Source organism: Ailuropoda melanoleuca, chromosome 2 (assembly GCF_002007445.2).
Source record: "Ailuropoda melanoleuca isolate Jingjing chromosome 2, ASM200744v2, whole genome shotgun sequence".
In the NCBI taxonomy this organism is placed as follows: domain Eukaryota; kingdom Metazoa; phylum Chordata; class Mammalia; order Carnivora; family Ursidae; genus Ailuropoda; species Ailuropoda melanoleuca.
In genome coordinates, this window is record NC_048219.1 from 15,346,815 (window position 1) to 15,369,848 (window position 23,034).

The window sequence follows — 23,034 nt, forward strand, 5'->3', positions numbered from 1 at the left end:
ATGGCCTGAATGACTAAACAGATGGTCACACCACCAAGTTGGGGCTCAATGGAGGGTGGAGAAGAGATGATGAGTTGGCTTTGAGGTGCTGCCAGGACTTCCAGGTAGAAACTTCTAGTAGATAGACATACAGGCTGCAAACTGAAAGGAAAGCCTATAGCAGGAGTCGTTGGTACACATAGCTGACTTTACCTATATAACAAAGCAGGCTCAGGTTCAAGCCCCGCTCTGCCACTTACTGTGTAACCTTGGGAAAATTACTTAAGCACACTAAGCCTCACTTTCCTTATTTATAACATGGAGGAAACAAAACCTATCTTTTTAGGTTTGTTGTAAGGATCAGGAATAATGTGTGTAAAGTACTTAAATATAGTGACAGACCAATCATAGGAATACAACAAAATAATAGCTCTTGTAAGAGGACAAAGGCTAGACCTCGGAAAGTCACCAACGTGTAAGGTCCTGGTAAAAGAGAAGCCGCTGATGGGTGAGTGGGGGCGGGGGAAACAGGAAGAGACGCCAAGGAGAACGATAGCATAGAAGCCAAAAGAAAAAGGATCTCAAGGAAAAAGAATGCTCAAAACATGAAATGTCTGAGAAAACAAGGAAGACAGGATGGAGGAAACTCCTGGATCCAGCAGCTGGGAATCACTAATGGCTTAGCAAGGCCAGTTTTAATGGACTGCTGGGGCCCAAAGTCTGGAAGAAGGTGAATAAACCAAAGGTGAAGTGGAGGCAGAGATGAGAGACGGACAGCTGCAGCAAGCATGGGTTTCCGAGTTGATGTGGAGGTTTTTTTTTTCCTCTTTTTTTTTTTTTGAGTAGGGGGTCCTGATCATATTTAGAAGAAAAAAGTTCCCAGAAAAAAAAGAGAAGCTGAGGATCCGAGAGGAATATAAATAAGAGAAGGGTATTTGAAAGGCTGGTGGAGGGGAAAGCCTCAGGTGGGAAGAGGGACAGGACTGAGGTAAGGACAGACGTGTTCAAGGGTGTACAAGGTGGGAGTGCAAGCTGGTACAGCCACTTTGGAAAACAGTGTGGAGGTCCCTTAAAAAGTTAAAAATAGAACCTACCCTATGATCCAGCAATTGTACTACTGGGTATTTACCCCAAAGATACAGACGTAGTGAAGAGAAGGGCCATATGCACCCCAATGTTCATAGCAGCATTGTCCACAATAGCTAAATTGTGGAAGGAGCCGAGATGCCCTTCAACAGATGACTGGATTAAGGAGATGTGGTCCATATATACAATGGAATATTACTCAGCCATCAGAAAGAACGATTACCCAACACTTGCAACAACATGGACAGGACTGGAGGAGATTATGCTAAGTGAAATAAGTCAAGCAGAGAAAGACAATTATCATATGGTTTCACTCATTTATGGAACATAAGAAATAGCAGGAAGATCGGTAGGAGAAGGAAGCGAAGAATGAAGGGGGAGGTAAACAGAAGGGGAAATGAACCATGAGCGACTGCGGACTCTGGGAAACAAACTGAGGGCTTCAGAGGGGAAGGGGGTGGGGTATTAAGGAGGGCACGTATTGCATGGAGCACTGGGTGTTATACGCAAACAATGAATCATGGAACAGTACATCAAAAACTAAGGATATACTGTACGGTGACTAACATAACCTAATAAAAAATTATTATTAAGAAAAAAAAAGGGTGTACAAGGTTTCTATAAAGAGCCAAATGGTACATATTCTTTGTGGGCCATGCAGACTCTGTTAAACCACTCGACCCTGCTGCTATTATGTGAAAGTAGCCATAGACAATATATAAATTGACAAGTCAGGCTGTGCTCCAGAAAAACTTTATTTATGGACAGTGGGATTTGAATTTCATATCATTTTCATATATCACGAAATACTATTCTTCTTCTGATTTAAAACAAATCATTTAAAAATGTAAAAACCATTCTACAAACACAGGCATCTGGATGGATTCGGCCTGTGGGCCATAGTTTGCCAAACCCTAAAACCTGTGGGTGTGGGGAAGGGAGGAGCCCTAAGTCCTCCCGTCTCCCCTCCCACTTCTTGTCTCATCTGTGCCACCCCCAACACAATCTTGCACAAGTGCTCTCTCACTTTTCATTTCGCAGCCTTCTCACGGCCACACAAGAGGTGCTCCGTCAATGTCTGCGGGACGGAATGACCCACCAGCCCAGTGTTCTCAGGTCTCAGTGCCTGGTCTGAAGCCAGTCGTTGCCAGATTTGTTCTACAACGGGGTTCTCCACGTGCCACCTCTACACTCAGATGCTAAGGTCCTTTTGCCTAATATTCAAGGTCTCCCCGTAGGTCCTCTTCCACCTTCTCCCACGTGACTCCATCACCACCCCAACAGAAGGCTCTGTCTGAGCCTACAGGCAACAGGACCCCCTCCCCTAATTGCCACACTGAATCCCCACTCGCTTGCCTCTGCTCTCTCCATTCTCTCTGCTGGAAATGCCTGCTTCCTTCTCTGCTTTTCTGAGTCTCTCTCTTCCTTCCATTCAGGCCTCGCTACCTCCAAGGCGCTCCAGGATCAACCACACATCAAGTGACAGCGCCCTTCTCTGAATTCCAACCATATTAAACTATACCACTCATTTGGCACTTAGCCTGTGTTGTTAATTATCCTCTCGTGCCTATATCCTGATTTCCCGTCAAGACTGAAAACCTCCTTGGTTCTACCAGGCAGAGATTTCACAATAGTCACTGACCAGGAAGGAGAAGCGGGACTGTGGCTGCCGCAATAGAAGAGCAGCGTGTCTCAATCAAACGCGTCAACAATGGCGACTGATAAGAGCAGACTCTCATTCCTAAGATGCCGCAGCAGTTGATCACTTTATTAAGGAAGAGCGCAATCAATCATCAACTACTCCTCCCTGTCTCCTTGCCCTGCCAACCCCTATTCCCGCCCAGGATGTTCACTTGGCCAACTAGAGCTTCCATTAAAAGCTCCTTCCTCAAGGAACTGTTTTACATCACTACCTCTTTAGCTGGTGGGCACAGCAGTAACTGGAGAACATGAGGCACTAAATAAATACTTGTTGAGTTAAATGCATGAATGGCTACGCTCCCGGTGGACAGTAGCCTCCATGAGAGCAAGGCCCATGTCCATCTCGGTCACAGCCTCAGGGACTAGCCTTGTGGAGGAGTGGCACCACGTTCATATTTGTTGAATGAATGAAGGAATGATGACACAAACAAACAAAAACAAACCAGCAGGACTTAATGCTGAGGAAAGTAGTGACAAAGGGTGACAAATGACAAAGGAAGGATAGTCAACTAGGTCAAATGGAGCAGAGATGACTATTGAGGCATTTCTTGGGTTCACATGACTCTCCAGATCCTCGCAAGATTAGCTTCATTGGAGGCGCAGGACCAGAAGCCAGAATGTAACAGGCTGAGAAGTTGGGGGGAAGCAAGGAACTAAAGACCATGAATATATCTACTCTTCCAAGGAACCTGGCTGAAAAGAGGGAGAGGAGAAAAAGTTGGGAGAGGGCATAGACTGGAGAAGAATCGTTTTTAAATAGCACCAAATTTCACAAAAGGGAAAACTAAACCTCCTCAAACTGGATCCGAACAGGAAGTTGCAAAAAATACGTAAGTTTTCATGGTTACAGAGAAGAGGTATTGCAACACATGGTACATTTAAATACAAGTAAAGTTTATCATGCTTTCAAAAAATTATGTCTCAGGGTTTACACTGTCCAAGGTGCTCAGCATACAGAAAAAACAGTCCCTGCTCTCAAGGAGCTCAATGTCAAGAGGAGAATCAAACAGACAAGACCAATATGGTAGGAGAAGCGCTGATAATGGATGCGAGAAGTAGAGGGAAAAACCATCTAACAGACTTGGGGACCACTGAGCAAGGCTTCTCAAAGAAGGTTATGCTCAAGCTGAATTGAAAGAACTTGAGAAAGAGGTGACATATAATTCACCTCTCAAAATTACCCAGCATTATGTATAATATGAATAGAATGTCACTGGCGATTCCACTGAATAACAAAGAATGTGTTTCTCTGGAAGAGCGGAAGAATTGCCTCACTTTAACTTTCCTGTGTGGTCTCTAACACTTGTTGATTACTACGGAAAGGAGCACCGAGGGGGTGCAGGGTAGGCTCACTGAGGATGGGGTCTAATGTTATAATGGGCAAGAAGCATGAGCTTTCAGAGAACTGATATTGGTTTACAAGGTATTGAGTAGTTCTGGAATAGAGAAATATTTAACAAAGATGACTGCTTGGGTAAGTCAACAGAATCAGAGAAGAAAGGCAAATGAGACAAGCAAAAATGAGAAAATTAAACACTGCGCTCCAGGAGACAAAAAGCTTAAAATTTTTCAGAAAAGAAAAAAGGCTGGATTTCTGCAGGAGGAAAAAAGAGAGCCCAAGAGAACTAGATTTGACCCTCCTTACCAGCCCCATTCTCAAGGAGGAAAGGGGGTCTGTGGTCCTGCGCACCTAGTGCATGAACATTCTCACAAATCGGCGACTGGCCTGGCCTCGCTCGATGGCTGTGGGAGCTGCCCATTCGTCCCCCCAACACTGGAGACTTCCCACCCCTCTCACCGATACCAACTCTGTTCCCCGGCTGGCAGGGATCTCATCTCTTCTACTCTACAATGTGCAACCACAGAGCTCAAAGTGGACATTTAAGAGCTCTGACTGACCCCATTTCTTCATCAGGCCTCCCACTGCCCACTGCCAGAGCCGAGGTCACACAGCACTTCCCACACCTCAGCCTTTTACACTCGCAGAACTAACGCCATCCTGCTGCCCCTTTCCACGGCTAACAGGCCTCGGTGGCTGAGTCTCCCCTCTGTCTTTACAAAGGTGGTGTGTTATGTCAGAACAGCACAGGCTTTGGCATCCAGAACATCCTCAGTTCAACCTCTTTCTAATACTTGCTAGTTGTCTGTTTCTAAGCCTGTTTTCTTCATCTGTAAAATGAGGGCTAATAGTACCTACTTTATAAATTGTTATGAAGATCGAATACAAAGCTATGCTGAAGCCCCTAACACGGTGACTGGTACACAGCAGGCGCTCAGCGGATGCTAGCCGTCTTACCCTCTCACCACTGCCAGCATATCCGGGGTCCTCATTCTGTAGCTCTAAGGGCCCTGGGCTTATAAATTAAATAAGCATGGGGATGTAGTGCACAGCATGATGACTACAGTTAATGGTATCATGTTGTGTATGTGAAAACTGCTAGGAGAGTAGGTCTTAAAAGTTCTCATCATAAGAAAAAGACCTGCCACTATGTGTGGTGACAAGACTTATTGTAGGGATCATTTCACAAGGCACACAAATACTGATTCACTGTGTTGTACCTCTGAAACTAATATACTGTTACAGGTCGATTATCTCTTAATAAAAAAGGTGGTGCTGTTTTTTTAAATGAGCCCTCAGCTTTTGCCTGGTGCTCCAACTGCCCACCAATGGAAGTAACTTTCAGTGGCCGGGTGCTAAGGAAGTCAAAGGGAACAGATTACCTGTGGCAAGGGCTGGTGTTCATAGAACCCCAGAGAAGGACTACAAACATGTTGTCCTGATTATAAATGGTGGTTCGCATTCCAAAGCGATATTAATACAGCAGCTCAGCTCATTGGCGGTTACTGGGACTTCTGCAGGCTGTCCTGGAACCCAACCACAATTTATAATCTTGTTTTAAGGAGAAAATGCTTCCCAAAGAGTTCCTAACAAAGGCCATTTTAACCTCTTCTTAAACAGGAGATTACCTCCAAACCTCCTTCAAGAACCACGTGGGCCTACAAGGGACAGAGTGTAGACGAGCACTCACTGAACAAGCACAGTGAGCCAGACTCCGTGCTCCATGTTTTATGCACATACTGTTGTATATTTATGTAGGAACAAATCTCATTTAATCTTCACGAAATGCAACGGGATATTTTTATTTCAATTTTACAGAAGAGGAAACAGAGCAGCTTGCCCAAGGCCACACAGAATAAGCACGAGCAAAGATGGAACCTAAGTCTAAATTATCCCTCTGCACATCACAGAAGAAACAATTTCAAGAACAGACTTGATTTAAGTAAGAGAAAAACATTAAAATTTGGGCTTTTTCTCCAATGTCCTACACTACCAAAATGTTAGCAATACCCAACAGGTACAGCTTATATAAAATGTACATTTGAGACCTGTTAACTCCTGCAGCACCATGCTATAAAACCAATATGTACACAAAAGCACCTTGTCCCTCTTCCAGGCCAGGGGGCCTCAGTTTTGGAGGTGCTGACGGCTATGGAGAGGTACTAACACTCAGGCAGCCATGCGGGAAAGTGCATAAATGGCTTCTCCCCGTGGCAAATGGAGAATGCTTCCTGCAGCTGGGTTCCTACAGACCCCCACACATATAGCCTCTAGCAGTCTCCCTGCTGGAATCCCAGCCCTTCAGGGCAGGGACTATTTCTTTGTCTTTCCTGAGAGCAGACAAAAGTAGGTACTCCCTAAGTAAAAGCTTGTGGAAAGAGTGAATGGATCCCTAACACCAGAATTTCAAGCAGCAACAGTCCTAGTTCTGAATGGCAATTCCGTGGGAGTTCAGAAGGGAGCCTGGGAGGAAATGTAATCACAGTATGCAAAGACTAAAAGCAAGTAGGGCCCCTCTGGGAGAGTCAGCAATATCCAGGTTTGTCAGAGTGGATCATTCCACTGCCTGAGGGGCTGACAATGAGGAATAAAACTGGAACTAGGTCTCCCAAAGTAAAAGACGGATTGCAAAACACTAGAGTCAAATTTTTCCCTTTATTCTTATACTTAAAATTTGTCATACTAAGGGGGAAAAAAACCCCCACAAAACTCCTCTCGGAGTGTCACTGACTAATATAGCAAGAAGCCTAATCCACAAAGGATTTCTGTAACTATGCTTCTTGGTAGGAAAAAAAGAGATATTCTTTCCCAATCAACGCACCGGAGTACTCTGGCGCGTCATGAAGAACATACTTGGTAGGGATTCCTGGCTTCCTTCATACTTCCTGGCCAACTACTGAGCAGAAAAGTGGAGAGGTCAGTTAGCCACAGGGGGGGCATTATGTTCTCCAGTGTGGTTCGTACAGACGTGGATGCACAGGTAACTAGACAGTCCTGGCAGGTTCTCAGGAAGGGATGGGTGCAAGAAAGTTTGGGAAATCGTGGGCTACATGAACCAACTAAAGGAAACACAGCTGCTCAGAAACCCAGGGCAGGGCATTAAAGGAGCAACCCCCTTTAGAATGCTGATCTTGTGCAGAATGACATATTTTGATTGGAGATTTCTCAAAGCTACCAGCAGGTGGATGGTGGTAAGACAGCAAGTATGAGAATAAGACATGAAATCAGTCAGAATGACCAGTGGCCCTGTGGAAGGAGGAGAAGACAGTATCTGTAGCAAGGTTCTAGGTTGGCTTATTTTTACGCAAGACAAGCACAAGGGAAAAAAGTGAAGTAACAGGTAAGCCAACTACACACTATAGGAAACAATAGAACAATCAAGGGTAAACAGGAAAATCAGGCTAAAATCTGACTCAGAAAATAAGCTGCTTGGGAAGCCAAAAAGACTAATTAGTTATCAAATGATTTAATTTCTCAAGAGTATCACCTGGACATGGAGATGGAGGGAAAAGACCAGGTTTTTAAAAAAGGGGATAAGAGGGGGTACAGAAATCATGAAAAGTATTATCAAACAGTCATAAACACTGGGCTCTTCAGGCCAATTAAATGGATTTAAGTGCCCCTACCCCCACCCCAATCACTATTAAAGCAAAAGCTAAGGTAAGATGGTGCCTCAGGAAAGTAAGTCTCCTGAATGCCTGGACTTTAAGCAACATTTTCAAAGACTAAAAGCCACTGATGCTTCTCCCTCAATCTCCAACAAACTCCATACCAACTGATTTTTTAAAGTTTCTAGAATCTTCCATGTAGGTTTCATGGATAGACTGGAAAGATATGGTGGGATGAAAGTACAGTGAGCTAAATCCAGAGGAGATTGAACAAGGTGTTTACAGTACCCTTGACCTTATCTACTCAACATGATTATCAAGACCTGAAGCCATGAATGGTAAACCAGGCTTCCAAGTACAGTCTCCAACTAATGATGGTTCGACCGTACAGCGGTGAGGAAGTGATACACATCCAGGAGAAACAGTAGTTCAAACTGTGAATCTGGATCTCTCCCCGGGCTAGCGTTATGAGGTAGGGTACTTTCTCGTGATGCTGGGCACTAGCAGTGAGCCATGGCTCCCAGTCAGGCCCATCATCACGAGGGTAAACAACCTATATACTGCTAGCCATTCTGTACCAATACAACCATTCTGTTTGTCACTTTCAGCACAGTATTCAATCAATTACATAAGCTGATCAACACTTTACTACAAAACTGGCTCTGTGTTAGATGATTTTGCCCAACTACAGGCTAATTAATGTAAGAGTTCTGAGCATGTTTAAGGCAGGCTGGGCTAAGCTATGACATCGACAGATTAGGTGTCCTCTACGCACTTTCCATGATATTTTCAACTTCTGATGGGTTTATAGAGACATAACCGCACCATGAGTCAAGGAAGATCTGGAGCATGGAGTGGGAAAGTGACAGCTCATATAAGCGATTGCATAATACTCCCTCCCTACCATCTCCTCCTTTCCTGCCCAGATCAGCATTTCCCAAAATGGGTTCCACAAAATACTGACCCTGGAAATGACACCTGAAAATGGTTTCCCAAGTTCAAAATATTTGGAGAAGTCTGCATCTGCTTTCCTTCACAGTTATTAACACATCAAAAGCTGTGAGAAATTCTGTAATAAGCCTCTGTCTCGATTCAACTTAATGTTTCCCAAACATTTGCTCTCAAAGCACTTTCACACAGTAATCATTAACTGAGGACGGCTTAAAGTTTAGACTCTAAGCCATGTTCGCATTTTCTGTGCTGAAGAAATGATTCAACCCCCTTGAGTTGCTACTACCTCATCACTCTTCTTCCAAATACCATAGTAAACACACACACACACACACACACACACACACACAAACCAACTTGACACTTCCTGCCTCCGGTTTCCTCAGCACCCACTCACTTCTCCATCACTGCAAATCTGGCTTCGGCCCCCAGTGCTCTACAGAAAGTCTTTCCATGGTGTGATCAATGGACAGATAGCAGAACCATGGCTTCTCTTCAGCCCCTCAATCCCTCTGCAGGGTCACAGAGGAACAGTCACGCTCCCTTGACACTCTTCCCTCGCCTTCCACAACACCATATTCCACCCATCTCTTTGTGTGATCTTTGGTTTCTCTTTATCTTTTTAGCCTTTACATTCTGAGACCAACTCCGGCCCCTCCCTTGAGTAAACTGCCCATGGTTTGAACCCTTCGTGAATCCTGAGTCAGTTGCTCGACTTCCGATCCACATTTCCAATGAGCTTCTCAACTTGTTCACTTCACTTTTCCTCAAGGACTATACATTCACTATACTCCAAACAAGCTCATCAGTTGTCCCACCAAACTTTCTCCTCTTCCTGATTCCTCTAATGAATTCACCATTCCCAGACAGTGAGGTGAGAAGAGTCCACCGCTTTCTCCTCACCCTGACACAGCAGTCTAAACAGGTGTCTGTGAAAGTACATACCACAGTTTACTCTAACTACTCAACATGCTTCCTAGTCTTGAATCTCCATCAATCCTCTGCGTGATCCCTGAGCTAAGACAGAGAAGAAACCTGACGCAGTTGGAAAGACGGATGAATCCTTTGAATCATACCCAATTCATGGCTCATTCTTCAAACTCCAGTAATATACGAAGTTCTCTTATACTTCAACAAAAGCTCTGGATTCTTTCCATTTATAAGGCCATTATCCTTCATCAGACTCAAATGAAACCCCAAATCTAAACTACAACTACCTCCTGACTGGCAATCAAGCTACCACTGCTACCAGAGCAGGATTTCTAAAATGTTACCCGAACCACATCACTCCTTGGCTCAGACACCTTTGATGGTTTCCCACCATTTCGAGAACACAGTCCAAACCCCTTAGCATGTTATCACTGCCTTCCATGTCTGGATCTCTGCTACCTTTCCATCCTTATTTTCAACTACTCCCTAAGCTCCCTATGTCCTAGTCCAGGAGTAGGCACACTCCAGGCAGTGAGTCAAATCTAGCCCACTGCCTGTTTTGTAAATAAAGTTTTGTTGGAAAACAGCCAATCAACATTTTGGGCCAGATCATTCTTTGTTGCAGGAGGCTGTCCTATACTTTGCTGAATGCTTAACAGGATCACTGGCCTCCACCCACTGGATTCCAGTAGCACTTCCCCAGTGTGACGACCAAAAATGTCTCCACACATTATTAAATGTCTTATGGGGAACAAAACTGCCCCCAGTTAAGAATCACTATTCTAGAGATTTCCAAGTGCAAGCTAAAAGTAGGTATGATATCACTGCTAATAAAATATAAACTATACAGCAACCGTAGTACAGTGTCCAGATTAAGAGATAAGAGTCAAACAGTATTCAGTGCAGGTTGCCTCACACTTGGGAGATTGTGCTCAACTGTGCTCAATTTTAAGAAGACTGTGTGTAACTGGAATTCATACAATCCAAAGCGACCAGACTGATGAGAAACTAGGGAAGAATGTCACAGAGGAGTATTTAAGGAAATCAAGATGGTTAGTCTGTACAAGATAAAGAGAAAGCCATGATCTTTACATATCTGTTGTCCTGTCAGAGGAAGGTTTAACTTGCTATTGTTCAGGGAGGCCAAACCAGTGGGCAGGCTGCACAAAGGCAGGTTTTTGGCTCTGTACAAGTAAAAGCTTTGTATCAATCAGAGCTGGCCAACAAACGTATGAGGCTGGGAGGTGAAACACCATGCTCTCGTCATTCTGCAAGTGTTCAAGCAGAGACCAGATGAACTCATGTCAGAGATGCCGTAAAGAAATTCCTGCCTGAGGTGGGTGGTAGGATGAGATGGTTTCTCTCAGGTTGCTTCCAGCTCTGAGATTCTATGGCTAGCAGTGGAAAAGCCATATGGCTCAAATAATAAAATTCTCCAATTCCAAGACCTTAATTACAGCATAAGAGAGAAATATTTTGCTAAACGATTTACCCTATGTCTGTTTGGTAACATTTTAAATTTAGTCCCTGACATGGCAACTACCAGTGATCTGTTTTTTTCTAATTGGCCTGTAATCAGCTCCCAGATAATGTCTATCACTACCTTTAAACCGTATCTCTCATTCTGCTGATGATCACCACACCAGTATAATTTGTACGATGCTTTACGGTTTTCCAACCATCGTGACATACATTACCTTACTCATAGTAGCTAAGTATGAGCATGAACACTTATTTTAGATAACCTGTTCTCATTTACTGTCTCTTGCCTGAATTTCTTATGAGAGAAAGCGAGGCCTTATTATTCATCAAATAGTCACTGTGAAAATAAAGCATATTCTAGCAGATACTCATCTCCAAAACAAATCATTTATCCATACCTCAGAAACAAGCCAAATCTAGTTATTTTAGCAACAGAAACATGGACTTACCTCAGTGAAATTTCTATTCTATTTATGATTTGGGGAGGAAAATTTGAAACATTATAATTTAGCTTTCCCCAAATTTCAATGTGGCCATACAAACTCAAAGTTCCAGAAAGCAGTCACAACAAAACATGAAGCATATGTGTTGTGGACAAGCAAAGCCATTGTAGGTACTCATTCCAGGGACTCCTTTATTCCCCTGCTACAACTGTGAACACAAGTCGTGTAAGGACTTTTCTCCAAAGCTAAACTGGGCCCTCACCCACAGCTTTACTTACTTCTTTACGTTTCGTTTCTGGACATTCCGACTGTAGAGTGAGAGTTGCTCCTTCGATATTTCTTGGCATGGGCGTGGAACCAGGGTTTATTGTTAAATGAATCTGATCTGGTGAGATAATGTGTTGCACATAACCCTGGGACATTGCTTCATGATCTATTAGGTGAAAGCCCTCTTCACCCCCTACTAGAAAAGGCAAGTGTTCTCCACACTGTCCATCGTCATCTTCATCCTCCAAAGTGCCAGGGTCCTGCTCAATAAGAACAGTTGTCCTATCATAAACAGTTCCAGATGAGGAAGGCACCAGTCCGTTTTTATCCACAAACCTGAGCATCTTGTCATCGGGGGTCAGCTCATCTTCCTCTGCCTCAAAGTAGATGATGCTGTCGTCTGGACTGTGTTCCCCCATGGTTCAATCGTGCTCAGCCCAATTGTGAGAAATGGAAAGGTAATGACCTGTCTGCGATAGGACAAAGCCAGAGTTAGAGTCATACCCAGGGACCTCCTCAGTAACCACAGGGCTCATTTTTCCTCTGACTTGAAGATTAGGCCAAAATAAATGAAAATCGTCTTCCCTGGGAATACTTTTTTTAAGTTTAACTTTGAAACCATCAAGTCATTTTAAAGGAAAAGCAATGCCTTAAAAAACAAGCAAACAAACAAAAAACACTGAAGAAATAAGTGGCAGTTCTTAAGACCTTCCAAACATGCTTTACTACCAAACAATTCCTAAAGCGGATAAAAGGACAAACTACTTCAAGGCTGAGTTGTTTTAAGTCTTAAAGTAAGAAAACCCCAGTCACATATCCCCCAGATTAGACCATGGGGCAGTGCAGTCTTCTGCGGAAGTAGAACTTTGGAGGCAGGGTCACCCACCCACAAATCCCAGCTTTGCCACTTACAACTTGGGTAACTTTTCTGTGCACCATTTTTCTTATGGGTAAGGTGGGACTGGTAGCTCCTTCCCTCAAAGTTGTTACACAGAGTAAAAGAGATAATGTATGTCAAGGCACAAAGTCTGATAATAATAGGGAAAACAAGCGTGAATTCATTCCCTCCTTCCTAGAACAGATGTTTCAGCTTCTGGGTAGGGTGGTTGATCCCTAGTCAGGCATATTCAATGAAGATCATTATATCCATTAATCTTCTAAAACAATGTGGTGTCTACTAGAACCTATGCTTGTATAGTGTGCTCTCTGCAGTGAGGGAATGGTCAATCTGATTTTTGTTTCTACTGTCCCTAGCAGAATACAATGACAACAGGAGTTCAGGAGATGTCAGCTAAATGAATGAAACACCTGCTGATATACCCTCTTGGGAAGACATACTCTCTTGGAAAGATATGTTCTCTTGGGAAAAATACCAAATTTGAACCTTTTCTGTTCTGGACTAGCTGCAAACACACAGGTTCTACAAATGTGGGTTTGGCAGGCAGAACAGAATTTTAAAATAATCAGTACATCACTTTTAGTTTCCAGTCTGGCTTTGCACTTTTTCTCTTCTGCCCTGGGTTAGAAAATGAACCTTTACTTAGATGGGGCGGCTAGACAGAGAGGTTTTAGCAGAGACAGGCCAAGAGATCAGATGCGGGAGGAACCGGCCCGACCCCTTGCTCTGGCTTACGCAACCCGGTAGATGCACATTTCGCTGCATCTGAAGAGAGATAAGAGCACCGGAGGCCCCACAGGGCTTCCCCGGCACCATCAGCGGCTAAGCGGAGACCAACTGTCCGGAACAAACAAGACCAGGAGGCTTGAGGCTGGCATACGAGGAGTACAAACGGAGCACCCTTGAGAGAAGGGTGGGAAAAGGAACCTGACTGGGATAGCCCCCACACGGGACTACACAGAAAAATCTGAAGACAGGCTGGGGGGCTCCAAGCCAGGCGAAGAGGGGCAGGGTCCGGGTCTCCATGGAAACAGGGAAGGGGGGCTGGATACCCATCCCCATGGAAACGGAGGAGGGGTGGGGTCCCATGGTGACCAGACTGGGGTCTCTACTGGGAAATGCTTCAGGAGGGAACCTAAGTCCCGCGCCCCCCAGGAAGCCCCCAGCCCAGGCCGCGTCTAGTTTCGCCTTTTACCTCGGCGGCTCCCGGCAACGGCGGCAGCGGCTGCTTCTCCCCTCCCCAGCGGCACCATGATTGCCCCCACCTTCCCCGAACGTCACTTCCGCTTCCGCTTTCCGGAGGAAGGAGGAGATACCGGCCCCGCCTCTCCCTGGCGCTTCTAGTTGGTTTAAGCGGTGTGGGGGCTGAGCTCGAGCCTCCAATTGGCGAGCAGGAGGGGCGGGGCGGGGCGCCGCCGAGAGGACGCGGGGCCGCAAGTTCGTCCCGTGCTGAGAAGCGCCCGCTGCGTCCGCGGTCGGCCGGTTGTTGGGCGTCCGCTCTGTGGCGCCAGACTCAAGGAAAAGGGGTCAAAACTCCCCAACCACTAGTCAGTCGAAAGTAGCCTCAGCCCGGCTTGGCGCTGGCCGCGGCCACAACTGCAACGGGAAGGAGGACCCCAGTTAGCCATCCGAATTGCAGCTCGGACTCTCAAGGGGAGCCTGCAAGGCTGTGACCTTCCCGGCTTTCTCCCTCTTGTGATGAGGGGAAGCTGGGACCAACCAAAGTTAATGTAGCAGGTGGGGTCAAGAAAGATGGGATCCAAATAGCAGAACCAAGGAGTACTCCAGTCCCAGCCAGAGGACGCCGCCTCCCCCGCCCCCCCGCCAACTTGCAATCACAAGACGCCCCACTCCTTCCTTCACTCTTCTGCCCAGGCTGTCCGTTCCAACTTTTCCCCCTGCAGAGGACTGCCGGCTTCCACGGGACTCCCTCCCGAGCCAGTCAGCGCCACCTACTTGCCATTCCTTTTTTGACCGTTCACGCTGTCATCGTATCAGTCTGCATCTGAGTCATATTTCATACTGCCAAGGAGTGTTGGTGTCCCAATGCCCAAGAAGCGACTTTGTACATGCCTTCCTTATTCTTTTTTTTTAAATATTTATTTCAGAGAAAGCATGAGTGGGAGGGGCAGAGGGAGAGAATCTCAAGCCGACTCCCCCATGAGCCAGATGTGGGGCTCAAGCCCATGACCCCGAGATCACGACCTGAGTCGAAACCAAAAGTGGGATGTTCAACCACCTGTGCCACCTAGGCGTCCCTCTCCTTTTTTAAATGACTGTTAAATTTGTTAGAATCTCCCAGCAGCCACTGCCTGATTTTCCCATAAGCAACTTCTCTGAAATATTCAGTGGGACAACTCCCAGAGACTAGATCAGGGTCAAGGCATTCAGGCCATGCCTGCACATCTCTTGCTTGAAAACGATGAATAGTGATTGTTACCCACCAGACGGCCAGCCAACTACCTCTTTGTCCCCTGACCAGCTGCCCCAATGCTTAAGCCACAAAAGGTCCAGCAGCCATCTCTTAAGAGATAAAAACATACAAACCACCATTAAAAATACATTTATCATTAAAATATATTACATATATGAGAGAGGGGATGCATCATATACAGTTTGGAGGATTTGTTGACCCAGAAAATCCCATTTGTTTCACCGAACACCACTTTCTTCGGTAGCTTCATTTTCAAGCCACTGTATTGCCCTCAGAAGCTGAGTGGCCAGCCCGACTTGTTGAGCCACATCTGAGTAGGAAAGGGGGTAGGGTTTATATATACATATAAACATGTCCTTAGAGCACTGGAAGCATCTGGGGCGGCTGTGACCTGTTTATCCAGCAGATTCCACTTGCATTCTTGCTGTCCAATTCATTCTCCCTTTAGGACCCCAAAGTTTGTTCAAATATCTGGTCATGGGGAACTCAGCCCAGGCTACAGGGAAGGCACGGACTATACCCGGAGGCAGGCTGAGTAAGCATAAGAAATGCAGTTATTTAAACATCTTTAAAGTTTAAAAAAATATATAGAGAGATCTGTTAAATAACTAAAAGTTGAACATTGACTGTCAGTTTTATTGTGGTGGATTTCCCCCATGTCTTCAGAGCTCAGAGTGACAGGACTGTGACAGCCATGGTTGGGGGGTGTCAGGGCTCAGGAAACAGGCAGCTGCCGCTTTTGCTTCCAAGAGGCCTCGCATCTTCTTGTGGTGGTTCTTGATCTTAAATAGGTAGGGCTGGTAATTGGCTGCCTCGAGTAAACAGGAGAGGAGATAGGCTCAGGGTGAGTTGCAGAGGAATAGGTGAATAAATTCTTGAGCCTTCTTCTTCTCTGCCATGTCAAGCTTTTGGTGACCAGCTGGGTTTCGAAGCAGTAAGCTGCCAAATATGCTAGCTGCATGAAAAACACAGAAGATAAATGATTCAGCAAAAGAAACACTACTTACTCTTGTGTTGTTGAGATGGGAGGAGTGCCCCAAAGCGTTATTTTCTGCTTGAAAAAAGCTATGTGAGGGTAAACTTGGCCCAGAGCTGGATACTTTAGTTCCACTCCAGTGGTCTTGGGACCTTCCTCAAGCACATTTCCCATAATGAGTCTCTCAGTATGCAGAGAGGCTTTCCACAGACACTTGACTGCTCACCTAGAATATTCTCATCCAAATGATTTTTTGCTGATTTTTTCAGCAGTTCTCGCAAAAACGCCATCAAGTAGTTGAAGACATTTTGGTGGAATGTAGGGAGGGTAGAAATGACCTGTAAGAGGGAGAATCGGAATTTGTCTTTTCATTCATTCATTCATTCGTCAGACATCTGCTATATTCCAGGAGCTGAGTACATGATCCAAGGACATAAGTAAGACTGTGCAGAGGAAACCGTCATCACTTACCACTTGACACAAGTGTCAAAAGAGAAGCACAGATCAAGCGCTCTGTGAATTTGAAGCTCAACAGCCTAACTATGTGCTCTCAAAAGGTTTATGGGAATAGAGGACATTTTACACTGGGTCTTGAATATAAGACAAGACTGGACTTGCAGAGGTAAGGACTAGGGCTTTTAGGGCAAAAGAAGGTGTAAAAAAGGCAAGAGAAGAAAAACCGCGAGATAAGGAGAGAGAACACACTGAGAAGTCAATTTTAGCAGGAGCGCCCCTGTTTGAACAGGCACTAAGCCTGGAGGGGTCAATCAGGCTAGAACTCAATGAGTACTCCAGCTATCTGCCTATCATCACTCTCACTTAGGAAGCTTGTACAAGATATATTCCAAAAGAGATTCTAATTCAGTGGATGTGGGGTGAGGCTCTGGAACCTGTATTATTAGCAAGTTTTCTAGATTATTTTGCTATGGCCTGTTATATGTGTGAACCATTAGGCCAGATGGTTCAAAGTCTTGAATATTTAAGAAGATCATTAATTGGCAATGGAGAGCCAAGTGTGGTTTTTGACCTTACAATGACGTTATGAGAGCTTTAGAGCATGTGGTCTGATGGCAGTACACAAAACAAATGAGCAGAGGGAGAGCCTGAATGCAGGGCTGGAACCAAGGTGAGTAGACGAGAATGGAAGACAGGTGACAGATCAAGGGAACTGGGCATGTGGGAGGCAAGCAGAGGACGACTCAGAAATGACTCAGGTTTCTGGGTTGAGTCACTGGAATTCAGGGTGAAGCCATTAAAAGAAAAGGGGACATGAGAGGAAGAACAGGTTTGGGAAGGAAAGCTATGGAGTTGCTAGCACACTGCATTTGAGGGACTGTGCCCACTTTGTTCCCTCAGGCCCCACGAGGCCCGGGGCTACAACATGTGAATGCTCAACGCTTCTCCTCACCTGTTTACTCGCGATATAGTTGCCAGAACACTCTAAGCAGTTATGGTAGGTGCTGTAGCAGATGACAGGCTCTGGCAGGCTCTCCAGGAAAAGCAGCAAGGCTTCAGCGACAGAATGATTGCTGGCGGCTTTTGGCCCATCGTTAAGGAACTGGTGATGCTGTGCCGTGGTTAGGAAAAGGCCCAGGAGCGAGCACATGCCAGACGTGTTGTCTGCCCAGTAAGGCTCGCTGCTCAGAGCTAGGATGCCAGACTGACATGGGGAAGGGGCCAAGCTGTTTGTCAGCTTAGCTGAGCCCTCCTCAGTTCCTGCATATTGGTTGGTTAAAGTTGTAAAGTCTTCTCTATGCAAACTTTAAGTAAGAAAAATATGATAGCTGAGGACACAGATCTGATTTTGAGCTGTAAAATAATACTCTTTCTTTTCTCTCACTTCTTAATCATATTCACACATACGCACGCACGCATGCACGCACGAACATCTGAGGATACAAAGGGTTTCAATCATTCCAGTATCCAAACAGTCCCTGATATGCTCAAATTCCGACCTCAGGCCTGGCTGCTGGAACAGATCTTCCTGCAAAAAGAAAGTCACCAAATAATTACATGCTCAGAAAATCAACCATGATTTCCTAACCTAGAAATATGATCACCACCAGGGTGCAAAAAAGGAGCAGTGAGGTGAGGCCTTTGAATCAACTGGTAAACAAGCTGATAAAGTTAGGGCTGATGCGGCTAACTCATCTGGCAGGACTTCCTGAGCATGCTCCCATGACCGGTCTTTAAAGTGATAAAACATCTATTATAAACTATAGGTAGGGCATACTACTCACAACAATAAAGGAAAACTTAAAACTATGTTTCCTGCAGTGTTGTGAGAGGATTAACTGGAAAAAGAAAAACATGAAGAAAATTTGTCATTTATAAGATGGAGAAAGTTAAAAAGACACCACCCTGTTTTGTGAAAACAAGATAATGGCAATAAAGGTATTTCCATTAGTCCTAGCATGCTTTATGTTCATTTGTTTTATTAAATGACTTAATGCCACATAACTGAATAATAATATTCTATGTATTGTTCAAGTTACACTTGAAAGGAGCTCTGCGGAGAAGGTAGACTACCAGCACAGTGCTGGCTTTGGCAGCACATACATTAAAATGAGGACGATACAGAGAAGATTAGCATGGCCCCTGTGACTTCTATGGCCAGACGGCCTAGGTTCAAATCCCTATCCTGCCCATTTATCAGCTCTGGGATCTTGACAAGTTACTTAGCCTTCTGTACCTCTGGCTCTTCATCTGAGAGCTATCCTGAGAATGAACCGAGGCAATGCTGTTAAACACTTAGAATAGTATTTGGGACACTGTAATAATAAGTGTGGGGGGCAGGGGGAGTAGAAAGAGAATGTCGTAAGAACATATGTTGCTCCCAAGTGGTAGAGCTGTGGCAGACTACAGTCTGTATTAGTCTCCCTATATGAATGAGTCAGTGAAACTGAGTGATCTGATCTCATGAAGCTTGCCCAAATCACTAGAGAATCAGGCCTCCTGACTCATGGCCTGGGGGCTCTATCTGGTCTCCAGCCTCCGTCTGGCTTATCAACAAGTTAGCCCCTCCCATTCCCAGAAACTGGCAAGGCTAGCAGGCTGACATCCTGAAAAGAATCCAGATGGAGGACCGCAGAGGCCCGGGGAGGGACCATGGTGCCTCGAAGGCCATCCTATGCAAGGCTGCTTCCCTTAGGGGTAAACAAGTGCTCTATGCAACAGCAAGGTCTCATGGGGGTGGGAAACATGAACCTATCTGTCCCCCACTCACTCCCTGGGGAAGGGACAGCTTTCCACAGATTCCTTGGGGTAAAAGCTTCTTACACCAAAAGTTCTTGGGGCTGATGCTCTTCCCCAAGGCAGTCTGGCCTCAGTCAGGTCTGAGTGTTTAACTGCCACCCACCTGCTGGATGGCATTTTGGTACAGGTAATCAACCATCATCCAGAGCTCTTTGGGGATTCCCAAGGGGTTCTCCAACTGAACCCCATCATCTTCAGTCTGTAGGGGCATCAGAGTCTGAAAAGAAATAAAAGGCATAATACGAAGGCCCACCAATGGACCTTCTGATGGGCTGGCTCCGGGAGAATATACGGTAATGGGGGCAGCAAACCTGTGGAGAAGGGGAAGCACTTCAATCCCCTAAGCAAACATCTCATAGGCAAAAAAATGAAATTAGGTGGCACAGTCAAGGTACAGAAGGTGATTTTGAGAATTAGGAGTGGGTATGGCAAGCAGTTTCAATAAATCAGGTGAAGTATGCATCATCTTCTTTGAAAAAACATCCTGCCAACAGCATTTCACTGTCAGAAATAGGGAGACAGTGTGGTCTGGTGTGGTAAGGGCAGAGACTTGGGAGTCCAAAAACCTGAATGCAGGGGCCAGGTCCACTGTTAACTCACCGTGTGACCTGTGACCAATCACTCTCCTTACTGGGCCTCTGTTTTTATCTTACATAACGGAGAGGAGAGAAATCAAGAGTCCCTAAATTAAAAAGTACATTGGAAAGGAGCGGGGGAGGGGGGAGATATGCATATTACTATAAATCCACTCTAAAGTAGAGTCCTTGTATTCAAATTGTCCCCATAGGAGTCTTTTACATCTCAGAAAATTTAGTTCAGGGGCGCCTGGGTGGCACAGCGGTTAAGCGTCTGCCTTCGGCTCAGGGCGTGATCCCGGCGTTATGGGATCGAGGCCCCACATCAGGCTCTTCTGCTATGAGCCTGCTTCTTCCTCTCCCACTCCCCCCTTGTGTTCCCTCTCTCACTGGCTGTCTCTATCTCTGTCAGATAAATAAATAAAATCTTTAAAAAAAAAAAAAGAAAATTTAGTTCAGGATGATGACCAAGTGAATTAAAACAAAAAAACAGGAATAAAATCATGGGCCAGGGAAGCTTCATATCTTAAGTATCCATGGCTGAGTTTCTCTAATGTACCATGTGTGAAAGACTGAGAATATCTTGCTTCACTGGCTCAGCTGTTATAGTTCTAGATGCTTCCATATGGCATGTATATGGCATGTAACTCACCAGCTCTCTAATTGTTTCCAGTGGCAGGTCCAAGATCGGCTCCCTCATGTAGCACAATGTATGAATGGGAGATCCGAAACAGCTGGGCAGGTAGTTCCCAGACACAGACAAAAAGTAATCCTTTCCCCTGTCCAAGTGCAAAACCAGAATGTCTTCAATTTTGTCTTCGCCTGAGTTGAGCTTTGTAGCTGTGGTCTTATTTACAAATAGCTCCAACTCAATCTCAATGGCAGAATCTGAAGAAAAACATGAAAAGTCACGTTGGCTGGTGGGAGGCCAAGAGGAAAAGGGGGAAAAAGGACAGCAGGGACAAGGATCAGGCACAAAGGGCTGGGAAAGGGCATCAGAGGTATCAGCCAGCCAACAATATGTATGTGCTCGGCACTCAGAGAGGACACACGGACAAAGGATTGACAGTCCGAGTGGGGACACGAAAACAACAAACAAGAACATGTAAAGAGGCAACTACAATGAAATTCACGTATGAAGGAGCACAGCTCAAGTTAGAATTATTAATACAATCAGAAGGCATGGATCAAAGAGCTTGCCCCGGGCCAGGTCAGATGAAGACACCTGATCCAGAAGACAATATAATGCAAGTATCAGCCTGTGAATTGTCCACAAAACAGGCTTCATCCCTCTGCCACACAGCATGACGCAGAGTGCAAAGAAGTCAGGGAAAAGACACGAATGGTACATTCCAGGGCCAGATAGAATTTCTGGATTACCACCCCATTATCTTTCCCTACAAGAGCAGACACTGGGAGCTGATTATAGTGAGGCAGACAGTTTAAATGGGTCCTTCAAGGGCAGCACTCGCTTCCCAGCGGTCTTCTGTCTTCTCTTCCTGTGAAATTATGGAACACACACATGGCTGAGAAAGCTTTTCAAGCTGAACTCGTGCCCCTTCCTGTTTTCTATCTTATTTATGGATGGTTTCCCCACCGGGCTTTTAGAAGTTTCGATCAGACAACAAACATTCAGAAACAAAAAAAGCTTACTTGAGAAAAATAAGCAGTCGGGGTAGAGCATTCCCCAAACCAGCAACCAGGAACCTGGGAACGGAGGCCTCACCTGGCAGGAGGAAGCCTCTGCTGGGGTTGGCATTCAGCCACTGCTTACAGTAAGACTTTTCATCAGGCTTGTTGATGAATTCAAACTGACAGGGAACTTGTCCATTACGAATTGTAAAGGACTGTACTTGCAACTGCATGTACTTCACATTCTGAAAACAGAACTGGGAACAGGCCCGGGACCAGTCAGATCAGTGCCCTCTCCTCGGCGACCCGCCCAGCCACCCCAACGGGGCCATCTTTGCCTTTTCTGGAAAGACAATGAAGGACCACCTCTTTCAAATCATGTTTCTGCTTTAAGTATTTACCTGGGAGGCCGCAGCTCCACTAAAGACCCACGGTCTGTGTTTAACCCAGAAACCCAAAACTTAGGTTGTTTTATAAATAAATTTCCTGAAGGAATCAAAGTTCGAACCTTCTATCTTCTATACCCAAAGACCATTTCCAAAATACCCTGTACACATTCCACTCCCAAACATGAAGACCAAGCACATCCTTCCAAGTGGCTGGACATCTAGGGCATTAAAAAATACCCACACCATAAAACCCCATTTGATTGGCTTCTTGGTCATTCGATCTATGCTGTAAGCTCTTCCATGAAAAATCTTCTGCCCTAACTTGACTTCTCCCACTGCCCACCCCTTGTCTACACTGCCTGCCCTCCCACCAATACCTGTGAACCCAAGAAATTCTGACTCAACTTAATCTTGGTCAAAGCAAAACATCGGGAGGAAGACAACCCCCTGTAAGAATACAGACCAGCTATACTAAAATCAAACAAAATACCTTTTCGCTCATCTGTGCCATCATTTAAATCATGAATGCCCATGTGTGGGTGAAACCTATGGGCCACAAAGGCTAAAGGCTTCTGATTCAGAAGAGCAGGAGGAGAACATAATCTAAACCAACAACCCCCTTCCTCTCAGCCAACACCAGCAGCCTCACTGTAACTAGAGGCGGCCTGTCAAAAAGACTGAAGTCCAGGGTCGGCCAGGGGGCTCATGGATTTCCGAGACCTCAAAGATGAAATTTAAGTTCCACAAATAGAAGAGCCTGTTGCCAATCTTCTCAACATGCCCTTCCTACCTCTCGCTTAGAAAGGGACACAGAAGGAATGTTGGCATTTTCCATCTTGTCCAGGGAGCGAACAATCTCCTCTAGAGTCTTCCGGTAACGTTCTTCGTTGACCACCTTCACCTGGCGGGGGGAATATCGGAGCCTGAGTACCTTCTGCCCATTTCCTCCTTTTCAGGAAAGAGGACATGCACAGCACGGGGCAAGAGCAGCTGATGGCCACACAGAAAGTGAAGACAAAATAGATTTCATGAATTAACAACAGGCTCAGAAGGGGTCCTCCCGAGGCTGAGCTTGTGATGAAGCCAACC

At 45.4% G+C, this 23,034-nt stretch overlaps 2 protein-coding genes and 1 pseudogene across 5 annotated transcripts in view; 1 reads left to right on the forward strand and 2 right to left on the reverse strand.

Moving 5' to 3' along the window:
- The window catches only part of MTF1 (metal regulatory transcription factor 1), a 37,290-nt gene extending 23,273 nt beyond the window's left edge, over nucleotides 1-14,017 (reverse strand). For 3 of the 4 annotated variants that reach the window (XM_011230624.3, XM_034649534.1, XM_034649549.1), the window contains exons 1-2: nucleotides 13,880-14,017; nucleotides 11,798-12,256 (exon numbers count right to left, since the gene is read on the reverse strand). In XM_011230624.3, the coding sequence (XP_011228926.1) occupies nucleotides 11,798-12,205 (408 nt within the window). In that variant the 5' untranslated portion in view covers nucleotides 12,206-12,256; nucleotides 13,880-14,017. Of the gene's footprint in view, nucleotides 1-11,797; nucleotides 12,257-13,879 lie in introns of those variants that run through there. The other variant, XM_034649544.1, reaches the window with a different exon arrangement.
- Nucleotides 14,018-15,230: 1,213 nt separating this feature from the next.
- The window catches only part of INPP5B (inositol polyphosphate-5-phosphatase B), a 46,478-nt gene continuing 38,674 nt past the window's right edge, over nucleotides 15,231-23,034 (reverse strand). Inside the window, 8 exon segments of the mRNA XM_034649527.1 lie at nucleotides 15,231-16,073; nucleotides 16,321-16,432; nucleotides 17,503-17,630; nucleotides 17,994-18,078; nucleotides 19,453-19,566; nucleotides 20,577-20,812; nucleotides 21,651-21,813; nucleotides 22,736-22,846. Coding sequence (XP_034505418.1) covers nucleotides 15,958-16,073; nucleotides 16,321-16,432; nucleotides 17,503-17,630; nucleotides 17,994-18,078; nucleotides 19,453-19,566; nucleotides 20,577-20,812; nucleotides 21,651-21,813; nucleotides 22,736-22,846 — 1,065 coding nt within the window. The 3' untranslated portion in view covers nucleotides 15,231-15,957.
- LOC117801273 lies at nucleotides 18,631-18,695 on the forward strand (annotated as a pseudogene).